Raw genomic sequence first — 24,640 nt, 5'->3', positions numbered from 1 at the left:
CGCTGGATCATCGTCGCCACAGATTATCTCACGCGGTATGCCGAAACGAAAGCCCTTCCTTCCGGAACTGCTGTGGAAGTTGCCAAGTTTTTCATTGAATCCATCGTCCTCCGGCACGGCGCTCCCGAAGTCCTGATCTCAGACCGTGGATCATCATTCATGGCCCAGCTGACGCAAGAAGTCCTTCGTCTCAGCCACACCAGCCATCGCCGCACCACGGCGTACCACCCGCAGACCAACGGGCTAACGGAGAGACTCAACAAGACCATCGCCGACATGATCTCCATGTACGTCGACGTGGAGCACAAGACATGGGACGAGGTGCTGCCGTACGTCACATTTGCCTACAACACGGCCGTACAAGAGACCACCGGAATGACACCCTTTCAGCTGGTGCATGGGCGCAAGGTAACGACAATGCTGGACGCTATGTTACCCCACGAAGTGACTGTCGACGCAAGTGACGACGCCCAGGTGGTTGCCCAAAGGGCAGAAGAAGTCCGTCAGCTCGCCAGACTTCGGATTCAGGCTCAACAACGTGTCGACACTGGCCGCTACAACCTTCGTCGTCGGGACGTCCACTTCCAGCCCGGAGACAGGGTGTGGGTGTGGACACCGATTCGCCGCCGCGGTCTCAGCGAGAAGCTCCTGAAACGTTACTTTGGACCCTACAAAGTGCTTCGTCGACTCGGGGATCTGAACTACGAGGTGATGCCCGACGGAACACGAACATCCTCACGCCGCCCACCACGACCTGAGGTCGTCCACGTCGTGCGCCTGAAGCCGTACTACGCTCGATAGGACTGTGGACCTTTTGTGCTCCAAAAGACTCTTTAGTTTATCGTTCTTTTTTTTATTTTGATTTGTTTTACACTGCATCGGGGCGATGCACTTTTAAAGGGGGGAGTAATGCCGCGCGCAAGGCTGAGAAAGCAACGCTCGGTCGCGGTCCTCCAGAAAGCTCCCGTTTATTCATGTGCCGCCCGTAACTTCTATCATTTATCCTGCTTTTCTTTTCTAGAAAGTACGTGTTCATTCTCGCCCCGATCACGCGACGCTCGAACCGCTTTCGCCGAATCTTCGAGATAGCGACGCACTCTAGATAAGAGGCCGCCCGCGACCTTGTCGAGTCAGTCTCGCCTCAGCGTTTGATCGTGCTGCTTCGCCGCCTTCGACGCCCGCGACGCTCTGTTATTATCTTTTGTACTCGTTTATTTTTTGGCACAAGTTCGCCACATTAAACGTTTATTTCTTCTTGTGTATTTATTGTCATTCTGGTCACCACCCGTGACAATATACTACAATAATCAAGTGGGAAAGAGACTGTGTAAATTATGTAAATAAAGTTTGGTCTGTTTTTCGTCTTCAGTGGTAGTTTACATCCGCAATTTTTACCCCGATAATCACCGTTTTTAGCGTCTGGACGAGAGAATTCACCAAAAAGCACCGGTATTGGTAAAATAAATAAACACCGATAAACATCCGTCGATTTTTGCCATAAATAAACACCGGAAAGTATAACCTTACCTATATTTGAATATATACGGTAGTTTACCGCGGCTCTGAAACTCCACGTGAAAAAGATTGTTCTTTTGAAACTATCTTCCTAGCGTTATCGGTTGTTGCGTTCTTCAAAATCCGGTACCTTTTTCTTTCTTTTTTTTTTTTTTTTTTTTAGAGCGCAGCTTTTAGGCGTTTCGTTCCGCGTTGATCGGCGTCGCCGTCGCCTTCGGCGTCACGTCACAGTTTCCCCGTTAAATTTATCGGGAAATTAAAATGGTGGTGAGATCACGTGACGTCAATTTTCCCGCTAAATCTAGCGGAGAAACTGAATTTGTTCATAGGTGACGACGCACGAAGTCGTGTGACGTCATTTTCCCTACTAAATTTAGCGGGGAAATTGAATTGATGTTGAGGTCACGTGGCGTCAATTTTCTAGCTAAATTTAGCGGGGAAGCTGCGGGAGGAGGGTAGGGTATGGAAGAAGGGGAGGAGGAGCGAAGGATACAAAGGAAAGAGAACATGGAAGAGGAGGGTGCAAACCAGTATGTGAGGAAAGGGATCTTTATTTGTAGATATATTTTCACGAAGGAAGGCGACGAGAAGATGAACAATTACATGAACTATAAATAAAGGTTTAATAGGCGGACTGGTGCCAAATAAACTAAAAGACGAGTGTTGAGAAAGCAGAAAAGCGTGCGGCGATTTGGCGGTGTAACAGCAAGCGAGAGCGAGACTGACTCGAGAAGGTCACGGTAGCTCCTTATTTAGTGTGCGTCGGCATCGCAAAAATTCGGCCCAGAAGGTTCGAGCATCGAGCGTTTGGGGTTAGAATGAACAAGCACTTTCAAATACAAGAAACTGGGACGAAATGGTAAAAGTTACGCCCCGAGTAGGCATGAACGCGATTCTTCTCAAATTCCGTGACCGAGCGCTGCTTGCTCGGCACTACGCGCGGCAATATATATATTGCTTTCTCAAATCGTTTAGCATGGTATATAGCAAAATTTAAATACCTCAAAAGCTGCGCTTTAATTTCGCGCTAAACAAATTTGTAAACGTCTTTAATTTTTTTTTTTTGTGCCCCCATCTTTTAGTTGTTTTACAGTACACAGCAGTCATGTTGGGCGTGATGTTTTCCTGAGATTTTCGCTGCGAGTTTCGATATTGTGTAGTAGAAGAGCCCAAGTTCCCCAGTAACTAGCGCAAATCTAAATAGTTTTCTTTGAATCTAACAACCTAAGAACTGCTATAAATATTCCGACTATGGGCAACACATCTCTAGTTGCGACATATCTGCTACATCAGAACGCTAATCATCGACTTTTAATCAGTTTATATAGCACATCTATAATTGCAAATCGATGTCTGCTACAGCCAATCACAGAATCCCGAGAAAAAATGCATATTTATCTCCAGAGCCCTATTTAGAAATGCGCCCTGCGTGCACTCGAAGTATAAAATATACACGGCTTTCCTGTTAAAAAAAAGTATTTCATCATGACATAAAGAAAAAAATTCCCATACACAGCGCACTTTGACAAATGACTGCTTTATTAACTCACAAGAAAACTTGTATCGTGCATAAACCCTCATTAACATGCTCTACCATTCACAAAATTCGTCACGTCTTCTCATAATAAACGATCAAGAAAAAACTAACCTTTGTATAGTCCGCACCTGTGGATAGTCTGCACCGTGTAAGAAACCGACTTTTAGACATGTGTAGTCTGCGGACTATAGCCCAGATTAAAACATGTTTTGAGTGACAACTGCTCTTCTACCGCGATGAAAAGACTGTATCTAAGCTACTCACACGGAACTAAAAGTGTAAATAAAAACGTTCAGCCTTTCCACTCTCGTGAAGAAAAGGAAGACCAGCGAAGCTGTACTATGGTGGAAATTAAGTATTTAAAAATGTAAGGATTAAGGTGCGATTGGGTAATTGGTTATGTGACAACCGCACTGTCCCCAGTTGTCTTTGTTATATCACCTCAACCGCCGAAGAGTCATGAACGGGAGTCGAGGTGCCACTAGTCGTTCCTCCACCACGTTCGACCTCGGTAGGTGCTCCGGTATGGGTGGGTACTTGTAGCCGTTCACGGTCGCGAACCGGGGCACCGCGCTTTTGAGCAGGTAATCCCGGCACGTTCTGCACGCCGGTTCTTTGTAGACGTGTGCCGACTCGATACACTGCCGCAACGCGCACGCGCCTGTTTCCCGCTTCTAGTCCGACACGTCGCCAATCGTGGATACGTCTTCGACGAACCAGAGTCGGTCGCACACGGCACACGTGACGCCAAACGGGTTCTCCACGAACTCCCTCCGGAACGGTCGGAAGCTCGCCGTCGCACCCGGGAACTGCTCAGCCGGCGTGGAGTGCTGTCGTCGCCGGGCCTCGCGCTTGCGCTTGGCCTCCGTGGCACAATCGTCGACCGTGGCGTCGGCCCGCCGGCGCCGTTTACATCGCTGGTTCTGTTCTCGGCGGCGGCTTTCCAGGCGAGCGATGTGCTCTTCTTTCGCAAGAGAGTCTGGAGCGGTGGACGCAGTGGAAGTCGAGGCGACAGCGGCTTCGCGTCGGTTACGAACCCATTCGCGCTGCTGCGTACGTCGCCGCTCCTTCCGCACCCAGTCTTTTTTCCCCAAAAGGGCACGCGGCCGACACACCCCGAGTCCAAACCGAAACTGATAAGAGCGTAGGAAACAGCACGCAAAACAGACGAGGACGAAGAAACACACGTGACGAGCGCTGTGCTCGTCACGTGTTTCTTCTTCGTCCTCATCCGTTTTTCGCACTGTTTCCTACGATGAATTCCCAGCAACGCACTGAACTATCGATTCTTCTATGATAGCTGGAAAGGTTGCCGCCATCTACGAGCGACGGCGGCCACTTGCCGCCGTCGCTTATAGATGGCGGTAGCTGTCCAGAGGTTTATGTAAGTTTATGTCGACAGATTTTTGGTACCGGGCGCGATCATGGGGAACCTATACTCTGTTTCACCTAGTGTTGTACCGCAGGAAAGGCTACAAGTGCGAGCTCCTTGCTCTAGGGCACATCTCGGCGGCACTAGCTCTCGCGCACCAAGGGCAGCTGCCAACGCTATGAGCTTCCGCTTCTAGCCTTCGCTGCGGTACAACATAAGGTGAAACGGAGTATAGCCCTTAACAGCTCCACTGTGAAAAATCCTAGACACGTCATTTTTTAGGAAATCGAAGTTACTTTGAAATGCGGTTATACTTACATGCACACTGATGTTTATAAGCCGATTTGGCATGTCGCCAAAATAATTAGGAAAGTCTGGACAATATACTTCACTTCCATCAAGTGACCATATGCAATAATTTCCTATTACTTAAATTAGTTATCATAAATGAATTGTCACAAAAAGCCTGGAAAAGAAAAAAGCAGCTGTGTTGTTTTAAACCTACAAGAGCACACCTGCATTATTGAATTTTTTTAGAAATAGCATTGTTCAATGAGTCAATATCTCCTATTAGTCCACGGATGGACAGTATGGTGATATCAATGTATCGCGATAGTATTTTAGAAATCCATTTTGTATTTATATTTTTTTGTTTCGCGATACAAATTTTTAAGTGTACTTTGTACTTCTGTATTGAAATACATCTTCCGGTGCATTCCTGGTATTGTGATACATTAGGAGCTGACGTATCTCGTTACGATTTTCAAGGAATCGTTGCCTTTCCAACAAATTCAAGCTGAGATTTTTTCTTGTTTTTGTCTTGAGATGGGAAGGGTACTGTGAAAGTACATTCATGTTTTGCTATTATGCAAACCTCTCCCTGGCTATACTGACTGGCTATACTGACCCACTTCTCTATTCTGAAAAGATAACAAATACTGCCCTGGACTTCACTATCAACTATTCCTGAAGATTCCAAAAATTGTAGGTAGGATAAGAGAATAGTGTTTCATTCCACTGTAACGTCATAATATCGCCCAGGTTGAACAAGGGCACGGTGACATATTGAGGTTATTTGTTAGCACACAAAATTTATTTAAAGTTCACTCTAATTTTTTTTTAGAAGGATGAGAAATCTAAAGGAAAATTGTGCTCCAGCTATAGAAGAAAGTGTTTTTCAACCCATTAAAAACTTGGTGCTCACTTCCCTTATCGCTATGCAAAATGCCATATGTTAATTCTATAAAAAATTTATTTCCATCGCAAAAACGTCAACACCGAAATTCAGTCTGAATCTTAGAGTGACTAATAGTAATAATCATTTGTAGGTTTCAACGAAGGTCTCATATAATTGTGCAGAGTATTGTAAGTTCTACATGCTTCCTTGTTTTTCGAATACATTAGCTGTCATACATGACGTGTTATACTCAGTATAGTAACATCGAAAATAGTAATTTTCACAGAAACGTTTTCAGTATCTGTCCTCCAGTCACATCAAAATGTATTCCTGTATTTGTATTTCAAGATACCTTTTCCCATATTCAAACGTATCTCTGATACATATCACAATACCCTTTTAAAAATGTATTTCAGTCTAAGTATTTCAGCCGTCTTTATCATGCATCCCAGTATTTGATTTTCCAAACACTTTTAAGATTATTTTTGCCCTACCCTGCTGATTACACAACTGCTAACACTGCCCAGTCTTCTGCAACCGACCCTGAAAGTAAGGGCAAGCCAGTAAGTGCCAAAAAGCAAAGGACTCACTTTCCGTCGACGGCATGTGTGGCCTTGAAGGCGACCCCCAATTCCTGAAAGCAGTACTCCATGCGCTCTCGTCGCTGCTGTCTCCGTTCCAGATTGATGAGGTAAACCTGGAGGCAGCAGAAAGATTGGCATGAAATGGGCAAGACACACAGATGGAGTTCCGCTTTCAGGAGCTTGAAGCAAGCGCTCTTTACTTGGAGGGAGGAAGCACCTGCTCCCGAAATTAAAACCGAGATTTCTGAGCACGTCAGACACTTCTCCAATGTGATATTTCAGTGCTCAATCATTGTCTAAAGTAACTGGAGGATGACAACAAGTATTAACAAGAAACAAGCTCAAATCCCCATTATAACTTTGTTCCTTTCGAACAATCACCGACGTGCTACTGAGGAGAAAATATCTCAACTAACTCTCTGTAAGATAAGTAAAGGAATAGGTCTTGAAAGGATAAAAAAAAAAGTTGTGGCAGAAGTAATTAAGTTTGAGAAAATGGCTTTTTTAATGTCTTTATACATCAAACTTCCTCTGTGCAGAATGTTATCTAGGTAATATGTAAGTATAGATAAAAGCTTTAACACAGTCCCATGTCTGCAAACACTAAAACAAAAATTATTTTTTTCATTTTTTCAAGGGTGCCACTGTCCACAAAGGTGCTTTCTCAGGTTTGTCTTAAGCAATGCATTAACAATTCTGATACCATTATAATCTTATAAGAATGAAGCTGCATGAATAGTTTCATTGTTTTCTCAACTAAGAATTAAGAGCAATTAATTACTTCCTTAATCAAATAAAGAAGGAAGTTTGCTACGTTATGATAATTTCTTTCAAGGGGCACTGACACCCCAAAGGTCGTATTTATTTTTATTGTCTAAAACGATGCAAGTTGCCGCCATAGACACGCAAAAAAAACCGCATCGCGAAAAAAAATTTTCCCGCGCGCACCCGCGCCTTTTTATTTTTGGCGTTTGATTTTCCCGCCTCTCGCCTCCTCGCTTCTTTTGATCGGTGACGTCAAAAATCAGGAAATTTAGAAGCTTTGTAGGCGGCATCTTTATAACATTTAATGACGGCAATCCTAAAACATGTTTTTTAACGCAATTGCGAACGCACTACGGCCCTTCTTTTTGAAATACCAAAAATCGGGAGTTCGTTGTGGTGCCGTCTCCTGGATTTGTATCCTCCAACGGAAAACAGGCGACACCGCTCAAAACCGGTCCGCCGCAACGCCGGCGCTAGCCGGCGCTCGCTCCTTTCCTCCTCGCTTTGGGTCGCCATGGCAACAGCAGGGAGTGGTGACAGGAAAGGGGACTCTCAGGTCTCCGCAATTTTTGACGTCAAGGCACCGGCGCCGATTGCGCGGGAACTTCGAATTCGGCATTTGGAAATTGTTTTTTTACTTCACGAATACTGAATTCCCAAATTAATGTCCCGGCATCGTTTTCGACCGTTTCGGATAATAAAAAAAAATATGATTTTGATGTGTCAGTGCCCCTTTCAGGAATTCAATATTATTAGAACCCATATAACAATAGCATCACCGCACAAGTTCCCAAACTGGGTTCCTAGGAACTGAGAGGTTTTCCCGGGTACCATTGTACGTTCCCTGCGCTCCCAAATTTCCTCAGCCATCCCCGCCCTTAAATGCACATTTTTTCCACTTTAAGTACTAGTTTAGCGGGTCGGAGCCACCCAGGGATGCACAGCTATAAATCAAATACTCCCCAGCATGTGCATTGATTATTCGCAAGGTTTCTGTAGGCTTCTGCACTGCTTTCTCGGATGCCGTTCGGGGCAGGTGGGGATTGCTCGAGATCAGAAAGTTTGTTGACTCGTGCAGGTAGACTGAACTTAACTGTGCAATTTTTTTTAGGAGTCCTTAGAGTCTACAGACTTGTCAAAACTGTCACAATTACATTTAAGCAATCTCATTTATACAAGTGTCTAGTCAAGATATTTGATATCTCTTTGCACATCTGGAATAAGCATGAAACATGATATGTCAGAAGCTATGGGAAGCATTGTTTCATGAACGACAGAAGGCTCTAAAGAACACCTCCTCGAAAGCCCAGTTCCATATTCTGGGCTTGTCAAAATATTGTTATCTTAGAAGATCCATTTTGCCATAATCTTCTGTTATGGATGTGCTATGGTCTGTATTCAAATAAGTACAATGCTGATTATGTTTGAACACCTGGAAAAGTAAAAAAAGACACAGTCTCATGCATGTTTACAGCATTCCTGAGTAAAGTTTGCCTTTAACCAAAGGTCAAACGAACACACCTTGTCTAAGGTATCAGAAAAGAAGCTTCTACCTAATTTTACTAAACAAATCTTAACAAACTCACCTTTTTTCGGAACATAAAAATTGTCATTTTCCAAATGATGCAGAAGGGCTGTCGGTGTATGTATCGGGGCAATTAAAATGGATGACGAAGTGGAGAGACTGGTTTCTTGTTCTTTTTGTAGCTCAGGAAGTAGCAGGTATTTGCTGCATTATTATTACTAGCAAAACGTCGTTATATTTGCTTTGACTTGACTTCATTCATATAGTCAACAAGATTATGAATTAGGTCAAGTGAAACCACTGATTTACTCAAATGCTAGAAGACATGTGTAGTATTTATTGGGACATCGCACAACCAGAGGTACGACCCCAAAACCATGCCAAACGTTGTGAAACTTCCTAGAGCCAATATCAGTATCATGCATGTGACACCAACGATTCTCACGTGACTGATACTGCCCATACCCTTGACAGTAGGGCACCTAATGTCTAGACACAGCATTTGCACTTCAACTGTTTACCGTCTGGTATGACATGAGCAGAAACAACTGCAGCATCAAAAGGTAAGAATGTCCGACAGCGAGTCATATGTCACCTGGTCGAATCCAAGTGTGTCTTTGCTGGCAGGCTTCACAAATGAAACAAGTGCTGGGGACACATGAAGAGGCTCTCCGTCGACTGCAAGAGACAGACACATAAGCTCAGTGAATACATCATCCAGGCAAGCCTCTGACAAAAAAGTGGCCTTTAATCTTCACTGTTTTGTTCAATCTTTCATCATTACTTGCAATAATATGCTTTATTGCAAATACTATAAATGTAAGTTTGTTTCCAGGATCATATTATATTTTATGAATCTGACAAAATACCACCTTTTTCGGTGTATCCAGAAAATGAAATTTCCTACCTTTGTATAAACTGCTCCGTGAATGCTGTCCATTTGTTTGCATAATCAATTCTTTGCTACCATTGCTGGTTCGCGGAATTTTTTTTTTTTTTTTTTTAAATGTAAGGCAAGTCATTTATGGCATTGAAAATTGTGACATCAAGAATATTTTTCTGAGAATATGATATTGTTATGTAGGACCAGTGCAATGTCTCATAGGCACTGACATGTGTGTGGATATATGTATTTCTCAAAGTATAGACCTTTTCATCCTCCTCCGCATGGGCGCTGCCACCTTGGAATCACGTGACGCGGCAGCCATTAGGTTGCTTCAACTTGCTGCTCCGCTCTCCCCTCCGCGCCTTGGCGGATGCGTTATATCCGTGTTTTTCGTTGCGTTTCACCGCGCTTTCTTGCCTTACTTCGGAAACTACTCCATGACTAAGACATCACGAGGGTTCAAAGGTCCTTATGAAACCGAGGTTTGTTAACTAATAGTGACGGAACATTCTCAGTAAGAAGCGCGTATATTTATATTGCGCATTTAGGATCGGAAGGCGTCAATAGTCAGCGCAAGGAGACTATCTGTATTTCCTGAAAGTATCATTCTTTGTATTCATAATATATCAAAAACAGTTTGTTTTCATGATGTGAGGAAACTCGTGGAGGAGATAGACAACGAGCGTCTAACTTGCATTTTATTTGAGGCTAGAAGTAATGGTACGTCAACATCAGACTATTTGTTTGTTCATAATATCACACCTACATGTGTATAAGGTTCTCAATCTTTTTTTGCGGCGTAATCATTCGGATGGTCGGTTTACTTATGAAGTTTAAGAAGTTGTATACTGTGCTCGCTCCAATTTTGAGTCTTTTATTTTAACACAAAGGTTGGGTCTTCCCGCGTAAGAAAGTTCCACGGACACTTAACTGTAGCGAGTTTTAAAATAGCGTGCACAAAGAAATAACTTCGTTTCTATTTGCAAATCCAAAACGAAGTTTGGGTTCGGCGCATGGACAATAATGACAACGCTTTTCTTTTTTTTTTTTGCGTACGTTGTTTTAACTTTTGCCAGTATCTAAAAACCACAACACTTGACGCCGAAAAAAAAAAAAAAGAGCCGTTTTTATAACAATTATTTGAGTCCAGGATTGTCGATGGCAAATAGAGGTTTAATTTTGGTGGCTGGCGATGCCGAGAAATTTACTACGCGAACCTGTTCAACCAAATAAATATTTGTTCACAAAGGTCCGTGAAGTGGCGCCTAGCGCTAGAATTCAGTAAAACTTTCCGAGGTATTTCTCCTCCTGCGCCCTTTATCTTTATTTGGCCAATTTTACGGGAGACAAATGCCAGATTCAACTTGACGGACCTGTCACTTACATCATATCTTGAGTAAGCAAATGTTAATATAAAAATAATTTATTTCCTAGGGCCTATATCGCGAAATGCTCCTTATGAGTAGTTTAGCAGAGTTGATAATTTAAGAAATTTCCTACTCGGCCTGGCAAAAGATGCTCGAGTATTGAATAACAAAAAAGAGGCCGAGACGATACTACTTTTTTATATCAATTACCTGCGCCATTACACGATACGGTTTTAGTCTGCGAAGTTAACTAAAGGTTGGGTGCCCACGAAAACCAAACAGTGAGTAGTAAACTCGCGAGCTCATCTGTTCTGGCCGATTCAGCACATCGCTAATCAAGCTGTCGATATGCTTCTTTATATTAACGTGTTAGTCTCTTCATTGGTTGTCTTTACTGGAAACTAGTGTAACCGAGTACGGCCGTAGACGATGGTAATCTTCCTTGTACATCAGTCAGATGTTTCGCAACCAACCATAATCAGATGCATCAAAGGGGTTGGAAAAACAAAGCCCACAATTTAGGCTAAAATACACCTCGTAGTCCTCAAAGTGGCTAAATACCACGGTTTCATTGGTTGTGTGCCACAAGGAAAATAATCGTATCACAAAATTAAGCAAAAACAACGTAAAACAGCAACACAGACGCGTTCACGTTGAAACCGAAACCCACCAAATTGAAGCAACCTAATGGCGCCGACAGCTTCAGCGCCCTCTATCCGCCTGTGAGGCAACCACTAAAATGAAAAGGTTTATAGTATAAATATGCAAGAAACTGAGAAATAATCCTAATTTCTTGTATTGATTATGCCCACTTTTACTCAAGTACCCTATGAAACTAACTCTAGAATGAGAACAAATATCATTTTTCCAGCCTTAAATGAGTTGTGCAGGATACATATGATCTTTTTAGGAAACAAACGATACTCGGCGCATTGATACTTTAGACCCACGTTGTTGCAAAACAAACTATCTCCAAACTCCGGTCTAAAAACATGCTTGTCGTGCAAGCCTTCTCAAATTATGAGGTGCTGGAGAAAACCAGCCTTCTACATTAAGTCCTTATTTTGAACTCTTTTTGTTCGCGTTCCACCCATTGAAAAGCATGCGGGAAGGGCCTCAGCACGCACTTCGTACCGCTGCATTGCAGTGTTCTTCCATAGCATAAAGGTCATCTGCTTTCATCACCGTCATCATGGCAACGAACGCCGATTTTCTGAACGCCGTCTGGTAGCCAAAGTTTAATAGTTTTGTAATGAGCAGCCGCAGACTGTCATCGCGAAGCGGCGTGAACGCACGCGGGGAGTGGGTGGGTTAACGCACTTTTTGCAGTGATACACGTGCTGTCCGAAAAGGTAATTCGGCGTTCGTTACCATGGTGACGGCGATGAAAGCAGACGGCCTTTTTGCTGCTGAAGAACACTGGGTCGCAGCAAAAAGAGGTGCATAGTAAGGCACTTCCAGCATGCTTTTCAATGGGTGGAACGCAAATAAAAAGAGTTTGAAATAAGGACTTAACGCAGAAGGCTGGTTTTCTCCAGCGCCTCATAATTTGATGAGCCTTATACAAAAATCATGTTTTTTTTACCATCCCCGCTTTGTTTTTTTATCCGTAACATTGGTCTAAAGTATCAAACCGCCCAATACTCTTGGCAGTGAGCTAAGCAATGATGGCCAACACGGACCTTGTTTCAAATGTTCGTTAGTCGAGTTCATGGTCCATGTAACGATCACAGATTGACATCACATGAACTAGTGAACAGTATTAGTGATGCTAAGATGGCTTGTGGAAGCTATGCGTCTAACGCCATGCCCCGTGTATTTCCTTTGTCCTTCATTAAATTACCACTTTATCAACCACACCCCAGCAATATGGTTACCATACCAGCTTTGTGTCTTTATGCAGTGATACTCAAGCTGTGCCACTTGTGTCAAGCTTCACCGGTTCACGCCAGAGTGCTAGGAGCAGCGGTCGACATCAGAAACTTTGCTCACTCTTCTGGGTTGACATTCTACATACCTCTTATCCGAAAGAACTATACTATCAACAAAAAGAATGAAAGCCGTTTACAACTCCCTGTAATACCGAATTCGAGCGCAGCTCTTGAGGAGGAGGAGGGAAGGGTTCTGAGGGGAGGGTATACCCCTCCTCCCTCCTCTTCACCTCACGATCCTGCCTGCTACTCCTCCTCCCCCTCCTTCTCCTTCACCTCCTCATCCTTCAACCTCCTCCCCTCATCTCCTCCTCCTCCTCCCTCCTCCCCAGGGGGGGGGGGGTCACGTGACCTCACGGTTACGCCGACGGCGACGCCGCTCACACCGGAAAGGGGGCGCCTAAGAGCTGCGCTCTAAAAATGTTGACTTGTATACGAATAAGCATGGCAGCTTTAACAGCTGTGGAAGTCTAAATGAAATAAATTGTTGGGCAAGATTTGCTTGTTGTTTCATCTAGCCTCCCAACAGTGTATGTTTTCTTGGATTACAGTCGCTGACCGATTTTTTGGAAGCCGAATTATCGGAAACGTATAATTATTCGGACGTTTTCGCCGAATCGCCAGTTACCCCATAGAGTTAACGTATAAGAGTGACCAAAATTTCGGACGCCATAAAGCTTATTGCTCTATATTTCGGACATAATTTGTGTGATTTACTCAGTTTAGAGTCATAAAACAGTCGCTGCGATAGTGCCGCGAGCTTAGTCATCGCCGTTTTGGTTGTTTTGATTTTGCCCTGTCGCCTCGAAACCACGTCCTACGCAATAAACAAGCTGGGTTGAGGCTATAGTCGGGTTTTCCGGTTCTGCTATAGCCCACATGGCCACTGCCTGCCCATTCTTAAGGCTCTTCCAGTTCTTCTCGTGGACCATGTTTTTCGAGTGCAACCGCAAGAAGAGCGGCCGTCTGCCGTTCTTGTGGTCTTTGAACGCAAAGGTTTTTTGTCGATAGGCTTAATATTGGCTGACTAAACGTTGTCTCCAAATAGTGCCAAATGGCGACAACTTCAACTTCACTGTTTGTGCCGACGAAGGCTCCGACAAAGCGCACCACCGTGATCAAACAGATCAACAAACAAGTGAAAAGTGAACAACATAAAGCGGAAGTTGAACAAGGACATAAAATTGACATCAAGCAAGTGAAAAGTCGCCAATACGCAGTGGAATATTTGATATTTTGGCTGAAATAGATTTTTCGGACCGCTTAATTATTTGGACAATTTCGGGGTCCTGTCCGAAAAATCGGTCGGTGACTGTACAGGTGTTTTGACCACGTTTTACTGAAAAACATAGTAACAAGACTCTCCTCTATTTTTTTTTAGAGCGCAGCTCTTAGGGGCCCGTTCCCGGCTTGAGCGGCGTCGCCGTCACCGTCGGCGTAACCAAGGTCATCCCAAGGTCACGTGACCCCCAAGGTCACGTGACCCCCAAGGTCACGTGACCCCCAAGGTCACGTGACCCCTCCAGGTCACGTGACCCCTCCCAAAGTCATCTCAAGGTCACATGACCCCACGTGACTCCCAAGGTCACGTGACCCCTCGAGGTCACGTGACCCCTCCCAAGGTCATCTCAAGGTCACGTGATCCCAAGACCCCACGTGACCCTTTGAAGGTCACGTGACCCCTCTGAGGTCACGTGACCCCCGAGGTCACGTGGTCTCCTCCCCAAGGTCACGTGACCCCTCCCAAGGTCATCTCAAGGTCACGTGACCCCAAGGTGACCCCCAGGTCACGTGACCCCTCTGAGGTCACGTGACCCCCCTCCCCGAAGTCACGTGACACCCCCCCCCCCCGAGGTCACGTGACCGCCCCCCCGGAGCATATTAAAGAATGAGGGGAGGAGGAGGGGTCTACCCTCCCCTCAGTACCCTTCACTCCTCCTCCTCAAGAGCTGCGCTCCAATTCGGCGTTACAGGGATTTGTAAACGGCTTTCACTTTTTTTTACTAGAATCTACCAACTAGCCCAAATGTCAACAGTATCTTGTGGCACAGGGAAAGGTTGACAGTTTTTAAAGGGATACTTCAACGAAATTTGAAAATTTCCCGTCGTGTTCAAAAATACGTTGAATATGACCCACAATATCCGTAAATGACAATCGCACGTTTGTATTTTGAGCCTGGTGGCTATATTTTTCGTTATAAACGGCCCACTCTGGCAAGCGCTCAGAGAAGGCCCAGTGGAGACCACGTGACATCCAACGCAATCGTGACGTAGGTCGTCTCAGGACGAGCAAAGCTACGGCGAGGCTGACGTCGAGAGGATGGCCTAGTCGTTCCAGCCACTGAAGCGGCTGCTTTTGTACGAATTTTGAGTGACGAGATAATCTTCTGTAATCTTGTAGGGGGACAATAGCGACTTCTGCGACACACAAAAGGCATTCTCGGGAAGAGGAGAGTTCCTCCTGCCCCTCTTTTCTCGTCGTGGCCGGAGGCGAGACAACCTCCGTCACGAGCTGTCAAGGTTCCTAGACGGGCATTACAAGCGAGGCGTTAGCGAAATCCACCAGGTGCTCTTTGCTAATCGTTTAATTCATTTTAAAATTCCTTTTCGTGACTTTTTTAACAAGATATTGGCATGTTCGATGTGAAGCTGCTCCTTTGAACACATATAGACCAAAAAATGAGTGCCGAAATTTCGTTGTAGTATATCGTTAATTGTCCTCCGTGAGGACAATTAAGGATACTGCCTCTTATTGTCCTCTATGGGGACAACAAGAGGTATGCAAGACACTTTCAAGAATTTGTTAGGTAGAAAGGTATTTAAATTCCTCATTGATTTTTCCACCTGGAATGTTTCATACAGCTGTACCCATTACCTTTAGCATTTTTTACCCCATTGCATCTAACGGCTAACTGTCACCCACTTCCAGCTCAAGGACATTTTTCACGTTTGTGCAAGTTGCCTCAGGGCATATGCATAGGTTTACTTAACCAATGAGACAGGTGACCATTCCTCAACAAAAAAAAAGCTTGTAAAAAAAGAGCAGGGAACCACAGGACCAAAAGAATTCAAGGGCTATTCCTGCACAAGTGCTACCATGTCTAAACTCAGGCAAGAAAAAGTGACATATATGATGCCTCCACTCCACTCTCGTTTTCGAACATGGGATCAAAATTTTATTGTTATTGCAGCATCATTGCTAGAGCTTCCAATGAAATTGAAACAGATCGAGGCCTCACATAAAGCAGATGCATTCTTACCTGGGGTTGGAAAGAATACAGAAAGGTACTCACCTGTGACTTCCAGCTTTAAATTAAGCAGCTCTTGTATTTCATGAGCTGGGGACTCTGTCGAGGCGAGAATGTGCCCATAATGGTCTTGGTTTGTGACAAACATTTCGACGCCTGGAAGGAGAGGAAGGCCGCATTCTACACTGAGTAAGGATAGTGCGTTTTGTAATTCCTCGTGTATCTTGGGTCAGGTACAATAGACAGTACTACATAACTACATACTGTCATTGAAAATGAGGAGAAAAGAGCTATCTGAGAAACTGAATTGTAAACTCTGGCTTGCTTTAACTAAACAGCTGAGTTCCCTTCTAACAATGCAGAGATACATATCAATGAAAGTCAAAATCCTTTTTTTTTTCTTTCATTCAAATTAAGTTATGAAGTTTCTGCTGGCTTTAGCACCTTTGTCAAGGTTTGGCTCACCTCACTCGTAAAATATGCATTTGACTAGACCAGCGTTATGCCTCATAAATAAATGTAATCAAAGCTGCCTAAAGGCAAAACTTCTTAGAAATAAGTTGTCAAAACCAGGGCTGCCACCCAGTTCAAGAGAGCTGCACAAGATGCAGCTGCTCAACAGCTCTAAAGCCCGTTCACACACTTGCAACTGAGTGGGACCGGCTGAGACAAGACCGGTTTGTAAGCCTCTTGCAATGGCTTAGGACCTGCTCCGCAGCAGCACATCTGGTCCTACACCATCGCAAGAGGCTTAAAAACTGGCCTTGTCTCAGCCAGCCCTACTCAGTTGCAAGTGAACGGGCCTTGAGGCAAACATATGTTAAAAGTCCGAGGACACCTAAGCACTTCTTACGAATTGTGAAAGTGAAAGCATGAATGTCGTTTTTCCACTCCCTTAGTTCGTCTGAAACGTAGTGGGATGGACAGCCACGTTTCCCCGGCCTAAGGTCGAGCGCGTGCTCTCGTGAAGTGGCCGCACCGCGCTGAGCTCGGGCAAACTACGAGGAGGGTCCCTGTAGTTTGCCCGAGCGGGCTCTGCCGCCAGGCTTGCACTGTCGCACCGCTCTTACCGGTGGCCGGGCTGCTGTGTGTGCTGCACCACCATGGAGAGGGCTTCTTTAATGGCTTCTTTTGGAACTACGCTGCACGAGAGCCAATGGGAGCCTCGTTCCTTTATTATGCATGCCAGCCAATGGGAGCATAAGCCATCAGAAATTGGCTTCACTTGGGAAAGGGGATTTTAGGTGCCGTTTGGCCAACATTTGGCGTGGTTTCAAAGCTGATGACATCAGTTCACTCCATGGGACAGTTAATGCTTTCACATTAATAAATATGAGAGATATACCACCATCACACAGAGTACAGTAATGGACAATGCAAGCTAAAACAATTGAGCACCGACCGAATTCAGACACTGATGGCACAGCCTCGAAGCGAGAACTTTGAACTAGCAATGAGAGACACCATGTAGACGGGACTGTCCTGGCCACCGCCATGTGACTCAGCCTGTTCCTGCCTACATCCACTTGTCGCCACATTCATTATGTGGGCACGTGGTCTCTGTGCCATTCAAATTGTTTTTTTAACGTCTCGGATAAGTTTAAACCAGCCCAGTAATACCTCGTGTACAGTCACGCCCTGCAGTCCTCAAGCATAATCAGGTTGAATCAAATAGACTGCCACTGCAATCTCGCCCGCATGCGATTTCTCATTGCTAGTTAACTTCTCGAGTCAGGGCAGCACCACTGGTATCTTTCAGTCGCTGCTTGGTTGTTTCAGGTTGCATTGCCCACAAGTGTACATGCTAAGAAATGTGTAATACGGGAAGCCACATTCCTTTGGGAAGTCCCATAGACAAACAAACAGAAAGAACCCTGGAGGTCGTCGAGTCACCTGCAAACTTGGCCGAGTAAGCAAAGGTGATAATGTCGTCCTGAGGCCCCGAGTAGCCTTCCAGTCTTGCAGGGTCAAAGGTGAGCTTGCGAGAGTCCGCGTGGTTGAGGTTCACGAGCGTGGCCGAATGGACCATGATCACCGAGAAGGTTCCCACCCTCTCTCTTTCCAGGATGGGCATGTAGTCGTCTGTCCGTAGATAGTAGCCCTGCAAGCAGGACAAGCAATGATGTCACAACAAGGTCCCAACTTGAGCTCTAGTAAAGCTGTTACAAGTTGGGCTTCACACTTTGCTGCAGTGCAATATAAAGAGCCACTTCAAAAAATCACTTCCATAAAAAAAAAAATGAAGCATGATTGTACTGACAGAGCAAATCAGTGTGTGTATGTATGGCGGAGCTGGCAGTGTACATACCACACAGCTGCGGCGTGAAGGTATGGAGTTTAAACCCCGCCGGCTAAGATCGTCTTTTTAGAATCACCGCTTTCTGGAAAGTTCCAGTTCATTCCAGGGTGTTATTGTGTGTTCTAATTCAGAGACTTCCTGAAAATAGTGAGTGTAAAAAGCAGGGGTAGTATGTGTCTTCGGGGCAATCGCCCTTCCGTTGCCGCCGCAATATTTTTCTTTAGCTGAAGGCACAATTTCGCCTCATCAAACGTTTGTTTTTAGTTTCCCCACGAGTCTATGTTTCTATCCGTGACAATATACTATTCAAAATTAAAATCACCGGCATTACGAATGAAAAAAGCTAAAATATCTAATCTGGATCTCGCCCAATAAAAAGCTGAGAATTCTCTTACCAATCATGTTGTGTTTTCACAGGCCAGATGCCATCATATCAATGATTATAACGCATGTTTAACTTTTGCACATGCACTGAATGGCCATCCATCTATCAGTGCCTAGAACATTAGAGAAGCCATCCTGCACAATAGTACTTCTTCCATGGATTGCATAAATGGGCTATAGTCATGCTTTGCCAGATGATAAATGTGCAAACCTGCTAATAAACAGTATTAATTCTGGAGGTGACAGTTCTCTTGTGTTCAAATTTTTTGCATCCTTCTTTCTTCTTTTTTTCCTTTTTTTTTTAATTTAACCAGCATGTTGTCAGGTGATCTGTCTTTGGCCACATCAATATCGTTATAAGATTAGGTTTCAGGGCCGACATATCAGCCACATGTTAACTCTGTTATGAGTTATGATACATATTATAGCCTGTTACTGTAATATGCTTCAAGCACCTCAACTACATTTGATCTTGGTTTTGTGTTTGTCTGTACAAAAACAGTGATTTTTACCTTTTCGGTCATCCCACACCAAAAATTGGAGTAAGCGCTGCGTGAGTCCAGCATGGGTGCAACCACAGTTCTGGGGAAACAACAATTACACGATAAACAGATTTTTCACCATGGAAATACACATTACTCTTAGAAGACTATTTCTGATGGCTAGGTTCACATTGAGGGGCACTAAATAGTTATCTATACAGGGTGTTTTTTTTTTTAATCCTTTAAAAAGAGAAGTGAAAGCTACACATATGCAGCTTAAGCAGGTGAGTTATATGGCAAGGGGGACATAGTATAGGAGGCTAATAGTAAGGAGCAGTTGGCTAATTAAGTAAATTTTGTTAAATAACTTTTTATTAAGCAAAGAGTACATTAACAAATTTCACTCAACTAGACGACTGATCGTTACAATTAGCCCCCCATACTATGTCCCCCTAGCCGTATAACTGACCTGCAGAAGCCACATAAGTGTAGCTTTCATGGCTTTTTTTAAACAAATCTGTTAAGCTTAAAAAAAAATACCTTTAGATTCAAAAAGGATTAAACCTGGAATTTTGTATCTGCTTATTTTGACACGCAATAAATTATTAATAACATTATTATTATTATTATTAAATCACAAGCAGATACAAGGCATTCAATATGTTTGTTCTACTAGAACATCTAATGAAAAATCAAGTGTTCTGAGTCCCATATCAGCTTACCGTAAAACTGAGTATCAATATTGCATGCCGACCACAAAATATGTGACGTTTACTGGTATCATACGAGAAAAATCTGAAGTCCACCGCGCTTCTTCATTAGTTCGACAAATAGCTTCATCAGTTCGAAGCACAAACTGGAAAACTATGTTCTGCAAAGCTCTAGCATTGCGGTGAGAAACGTGATGCAACTCAAGGCGGTCTAATTGGGTATCAAATAAAACAGGGGGTAAGAATGACTCTAGCAGAGTGCACGTGCCTAAATATAATTAGGCAGCTTAACCAGTGTCCGGAAACAAGCTACATAGTGGCCATGAAACATATGCCTAGGTGATGTGACGAACATAGCATGTGGTGGAGCATTTCCAGAAGGTTCTGGAATAGGGAAGGACTCAGTAAACGTTTAGCCACGTGGTATGTCTGTTGTCCTCGTGCCGTAAACCGCAACAGCCCAGAGCCCACTTCACTAAACACATGTGTGACCTTCCTCTTACCAGCTGGGTTGAAAGAGAAAACACAACTCAATTTTTTTTATTTCTTTTTTTACCAACAACTATGGCATATTTGTGAAACAAACAACTAGCCTCAGTTCCGTATTCACTGCGTAGCGACATTTTATTCTGAGCCTTACTGAGTCAAGATTAAAAATTGTTTCATTTCCCTTTTAAAACAAACAGCGCGAAAAAAGATGCACACAAGCAGGAATGCAACACAGCATTTTGTTCAGTGTCAGCCTTCTGCCTCTCTGCGTCCTTTTGCACCATTCGCTTTTACATACGTGAAACCAACTGGCACAGCCATCCAACTCGTGGATTAAACAACTCACTTGTTGGCTTTGACGAGGTCCAGTATGGTCTTTGGACTGGTGAGAAGAGCATCACAATCTAGAAACTGGAGTAAAAGGAAAGAAATGCAGGCTGTCAATGCTCTGCCAAGCTGACAAGCAATATACCGTCACCAATACGTCGTCGCCCAGCTCACCAGGATAAAATCGGCCCAGAGGGAGCGTGCTAGGTTGAGGGCCTCTTCACGCAACCGGATCACATGCCAGTAGCGTTCAGCCGTCCACTTCTGCACACCATTTTCATCGGCATAGAAGGCGTCACTTTCCTCTCTTGTCAGGTTCACATTGTGGTAATCGTCAGACTTTGCCTCCGCCCAGGCTTCCAGGATGTCCTCGGTGTCGTCGCTGTTGTGATCCGTGTATATCCTGAGCAAAAGGTGTGAAGTGCAATTTGAAGCACGGTGAACAAGGGTAAAGGCAGACTTTGATTCACGAGCATAAAATTAAACGAAAGTGCACCATACGATGTTTTTTAAACTATAGTCCAACCCCGGTGTGCAGTCCGCGAGAACAAATTTTAGGTTAAGAAAAAAAAGATTTTTCCTTAGATTTTGCATTTGGCACCTAGTCAGCACATAAAGCATTCTCAAAAACAGCATCCCCTGACAAGTACTCCTTTATTAGCTCACAAACAATCTTTTATCATACATAAATTGCCATTAACATGCTCCATGATTCACAAAATTTGTCATGTCTCGTCATAATGAACAATCTAGAAAGAAAAAATTCACATATAATCTGTCCACACCTGTGCATGCACAAAATTTTAACTTTTAAATATGTATAGACTGTGGACTATAGTCCAGAAAATATGTGAACAGCTTATTATGTGTCTCACTGCATCATAGTTGTTTTGTGTGCAGCTTTCATCCTTCGCCAGTTAAAAAGAGCCACACTAACGAGCAGGAAAGAGTGCAGCCGGCTTGCTTGAAATTAAATAAACCGGTCATATTTAAGACAATCTAAAAGAAATACATTGCCAAATCTGAGGCACATGAACACAAGAGATATAATCCTTGTGAGTTAGCATGCTGACTTACTACTTTCAGACTGTCAGAAAAGACACACCGATCGTTTTGCTTTGGGTGAGCCAACTCTGGATTATTTGATTGTGGTTTTTTTGTGCATTGATATCCACGGACTAATGAGTGCCCCAGGCATTGCTTTCCTGCCAACTGTCAATCATCTTGTTCTCAGAAACTAGAATAAAGTCGTGGTCATGGAGCGTGCTGATGAAATTACGGTGTTCGAGGAGCATTACATAAATAACTAGGACGGTACGACACATTTCACCATCTATCAATACTTGCGTCAACCGCGCCCCGCCACTCGACTCGGTCGTCTGCGTCACCATCTGCCGTCGACACTGGCAAGCTTTTTGGCCCCATTTTTTTACAGGAAGGGAGCTACGCCTTGTAATTTTACGAAATAAGACCCATCTGTGAAATACACCTTTGACAAAAAAGCTTAGGTTGCCACGTGCAGGGGCCGATTTTTACGGTCCATTTTAGATGGAGCCTCGGCATTTCAAACACCCTATATTTCTTGGACTTCATAGTGGTTTCAGTCCTGTTTTGCATTTTCGTCTGTCCATTTCTTAGCCTTGATTAGTGTGAATAAGTTACCGCGTATCGTTTTGTAATTCTCATGTTTTCGGCATAAAATTAAGACTAATTTCACTTGAAAAATATGACAATTTTTTTATTTATTTTTTCGGTGGCCACGGCTTGCAGAAATAGTTATTTTTTATTTGTCATTATGAGTACTGAAAACTTTCATTATTACCGGTGACAAAACCAACAAGTCAAATTCACGAACAAAGCCCATTTTATTCGTCTCTTCTAAATTGAAGTTTCTATTCATAGTGATGCTGGGACGTGTTGATAATTTTACTGTGATAGCGGACTCCGCCTCGGGACTCGTTTGGTTCATGTATTTCGCAGACCACGTGAACACGTGTAACCCAACGAGAGCAGTGTGCCGCTGTAGAAATAACTAGGGAATTATATTACAAAGAGAAAAACGACATCAGCTTTGATCAACGAAAGCAAGCTGCTATATCGTACTGCTACCCGACAACTTACCACAAACTGATCCTAGATTTCGGATAGTTTTGTTGCTCCAAGTACCCGAAGAAGTGCGGAAGCACGTGTGCCTTGTTTCTTGCAATGACAGCGATGAACACCGTCGGTAATTCCAGTTTCTCGTCGTCCGATGCCCACGCGCGAGTCGCTAGCAGTAGAGAACAACTGTGGAAGATGATCAATCGAACCAACGGCGACTTCATCTTCAATTAAGCTTAGCTAGCGGGACTGATAGGAACGGCGAAGAAGCGCCCGAAACCGAGGGCAGGGCACAAAAAAGTCACTTGTAGCGCTACGTGAATTTCAGCTTAAGTTTACGCGCTCAAAAAAATGTTACGGAAGCGCAGCCACAACTCGCGGTACACCTGGAGCCGGAGCAATCAAATCAAGAACGAAACAGGTAAGCGCAGGGACACGTGACAAAAGTACAGTGTTGGCGGCAGAGATTGTCGATTGTAGGCAGTGCTGGCTAAAAGTGGCGTCGGTGGCTTCAACAAGTGAAGTGAGCTGCGGTGACACAACTGTTACGTTAAGTTTGTTAGTAATAAATGACTTATAATTAAATTTAGACTTGAGCATTATTAGTTTTAAATGATATTTTCTGGTCCTCTTTCGCCACTTTTCATTAATACATGTTTTGTTAGTTTCGGTTCCTTTTTCAGCACATCGACCAAGTCAAGCAAAAAAAAAACATGCAATTTGTCGGCGGCCAAACCAGGCCAAACTGCGCAAAGTGTTTTCCTTTTTTTTTCTTTTTTTAGTTCTGTGGAGTTTGTTTACTTCAGGTACGAGAACCAAGGAACACTTGTCAGGTTCTCACGAACTTGCTCGAACCACCTGAAGCATCCTTGCATTGTCAAAAAAGCTTTAACCTTTTAATATCTGACAGTCTCCTCTGGTACGGGACGAAGTAAACCAATAGAGTTGACCGAGTAAAAATGTGTATCCCGACAAATCAAAAAGGAGGAAAGAAGCATCTGCTCTTTCGTGACTAATATAAGTCGCCACACTGTGTTCACGTTCTTTAAAAGTATGCGCTGTGCAACCGAGGGAGAGGAGACGAGAGCGCGCGGGCCCGCGGGCACGTCACAACGTGGTCGGAGTTCAGAACCATCAGAACGACGAGCTCCGATTGGAATGATTAGTGGGTATACCTAGGGTGCCTTCATGTGCGCTTCGCATAGTGATGCCAACTGCCTGTTTCCCTTTCTCCCGCCGCCATTTTGTTCCTCATTGTTTCTCCGTGCGTTTCCCTTGCGCCAGAAAGTGACCTTTGTGTCCATCGGTCCCCCCGCCCGAGGGGAAAAATGCTAATCCTCCCACCGTGGGTTCCACAACGCTGCTCCGAACTTGTGAGATAAGGTGCTTGTTTCCGGGAGGGTTATAAGCCCCACGGATTATCGCCGAGACCAAAATGGCTGATGGTTTGTCGGCGAGTAGTAATTACAAAGGGTGGCACCACCCTAGCAAAGCGCATATGAAGGCTCCCTAGGTATACCTAAAGCTAGTTGCCTTTATCCTAAGCTCGTGAAACCTGTTGCAACGCGAACACCGGCGTCCAGTGCTTGGCCTTTTTTCGCATTCGAACGCGTTCTACGAGGGCAGTAGACAACGGCTGCCCACACTAATCATACAAACCAGAGCTCGGCGTTCCGACATTCCCCCGCTCTCTCGGCTCCTCGTAGCCCTCAGTTCCTCGGCACACAATTGGAAAAATCAAGTCCAGAGAACTGTTGTGCAAGAAATAAGTCAAAGCTTTGTCATTAGAGATTTCACATTTATTTTGAACTGTAGCTCGTCACGGTTCAGCTTTGTTTGCTGCCACTGGAAAACTTAACATTTACTGATAGAAACATGGTTAATTTTGCAAACACCAACTAAAATAAAGAAGCATCACAACTCAACCTTGGAATTTTTACCG

General features: G+C 44.1%; 1 protein-coding gene across 1 annotated transcript in view; it reads right to left on the bottom strand.

The window, feature by feature from the left end:
- LOC120837787 (procollagen galactosyltransferase 1-A) overlaps positions 1-23,167 on the bottom strand; it is a 621,404-nt gene extending 598,237 nt beyond the window's left edge. The window contains exons 1-8 of the mRNA XM_042292499.1: positions 22,720-23,167; positions 20,773-21,001; positions 20,618-20,682; positions 19,103-19,172; positions 17,801-18,008; positions 15,953-16,063; positions 9,071-9,153; positions 6,192-6,298 (exon numbers count right to left, since the gene is read on the bottom strand). Coding sequence (XP_042148433.1) covers positions 6,192-6,298; positions 9,071-9,153; positions 15,953-16,063; positions 17,801-18,008; positions 19,103-19,172; positions 20,618-20,682; positions 20,773-21,001; positions 22,720-22,922 — 1,076 coding nt within the window. The 5' untranslated portion in view covers positions 22,923-23,167. The remainder of the gene's footprint in view (positions 1-6,191; positions 6,299-9,070; positions 9,154-15,952; positions 16,064-17,800; positions 18,009-19,102; positions 19,173-20,617; positions 20,683-20,772; positions 21,002-22,719) is intronic.
- Between the last annotated feature and the right edge of the window lie 1,473 nt (positions 23,168-24,640).

Source organism: Ixodes scapularis, unplaced genomic scaffold (assembly GCF_016920785.2).
Source record: "Ixodes scapularis isolate PalLabHiFi unplaced genomic scaffold, ASM1692078v2 PGA_scaffold3__209_contigs__length_174095766, whole genome shotgun sequence".
In the NCBI taxonomy this organism is placed as follows: Eukaryota; Metazoa; Arthropoda; class Arachnida; order Ixodida; family Ixodidae; genus Ixodes; species Ixodes scapularis.
This window is presented reverse-complemented; position numbering and strand designations above follow the sequence as displayed.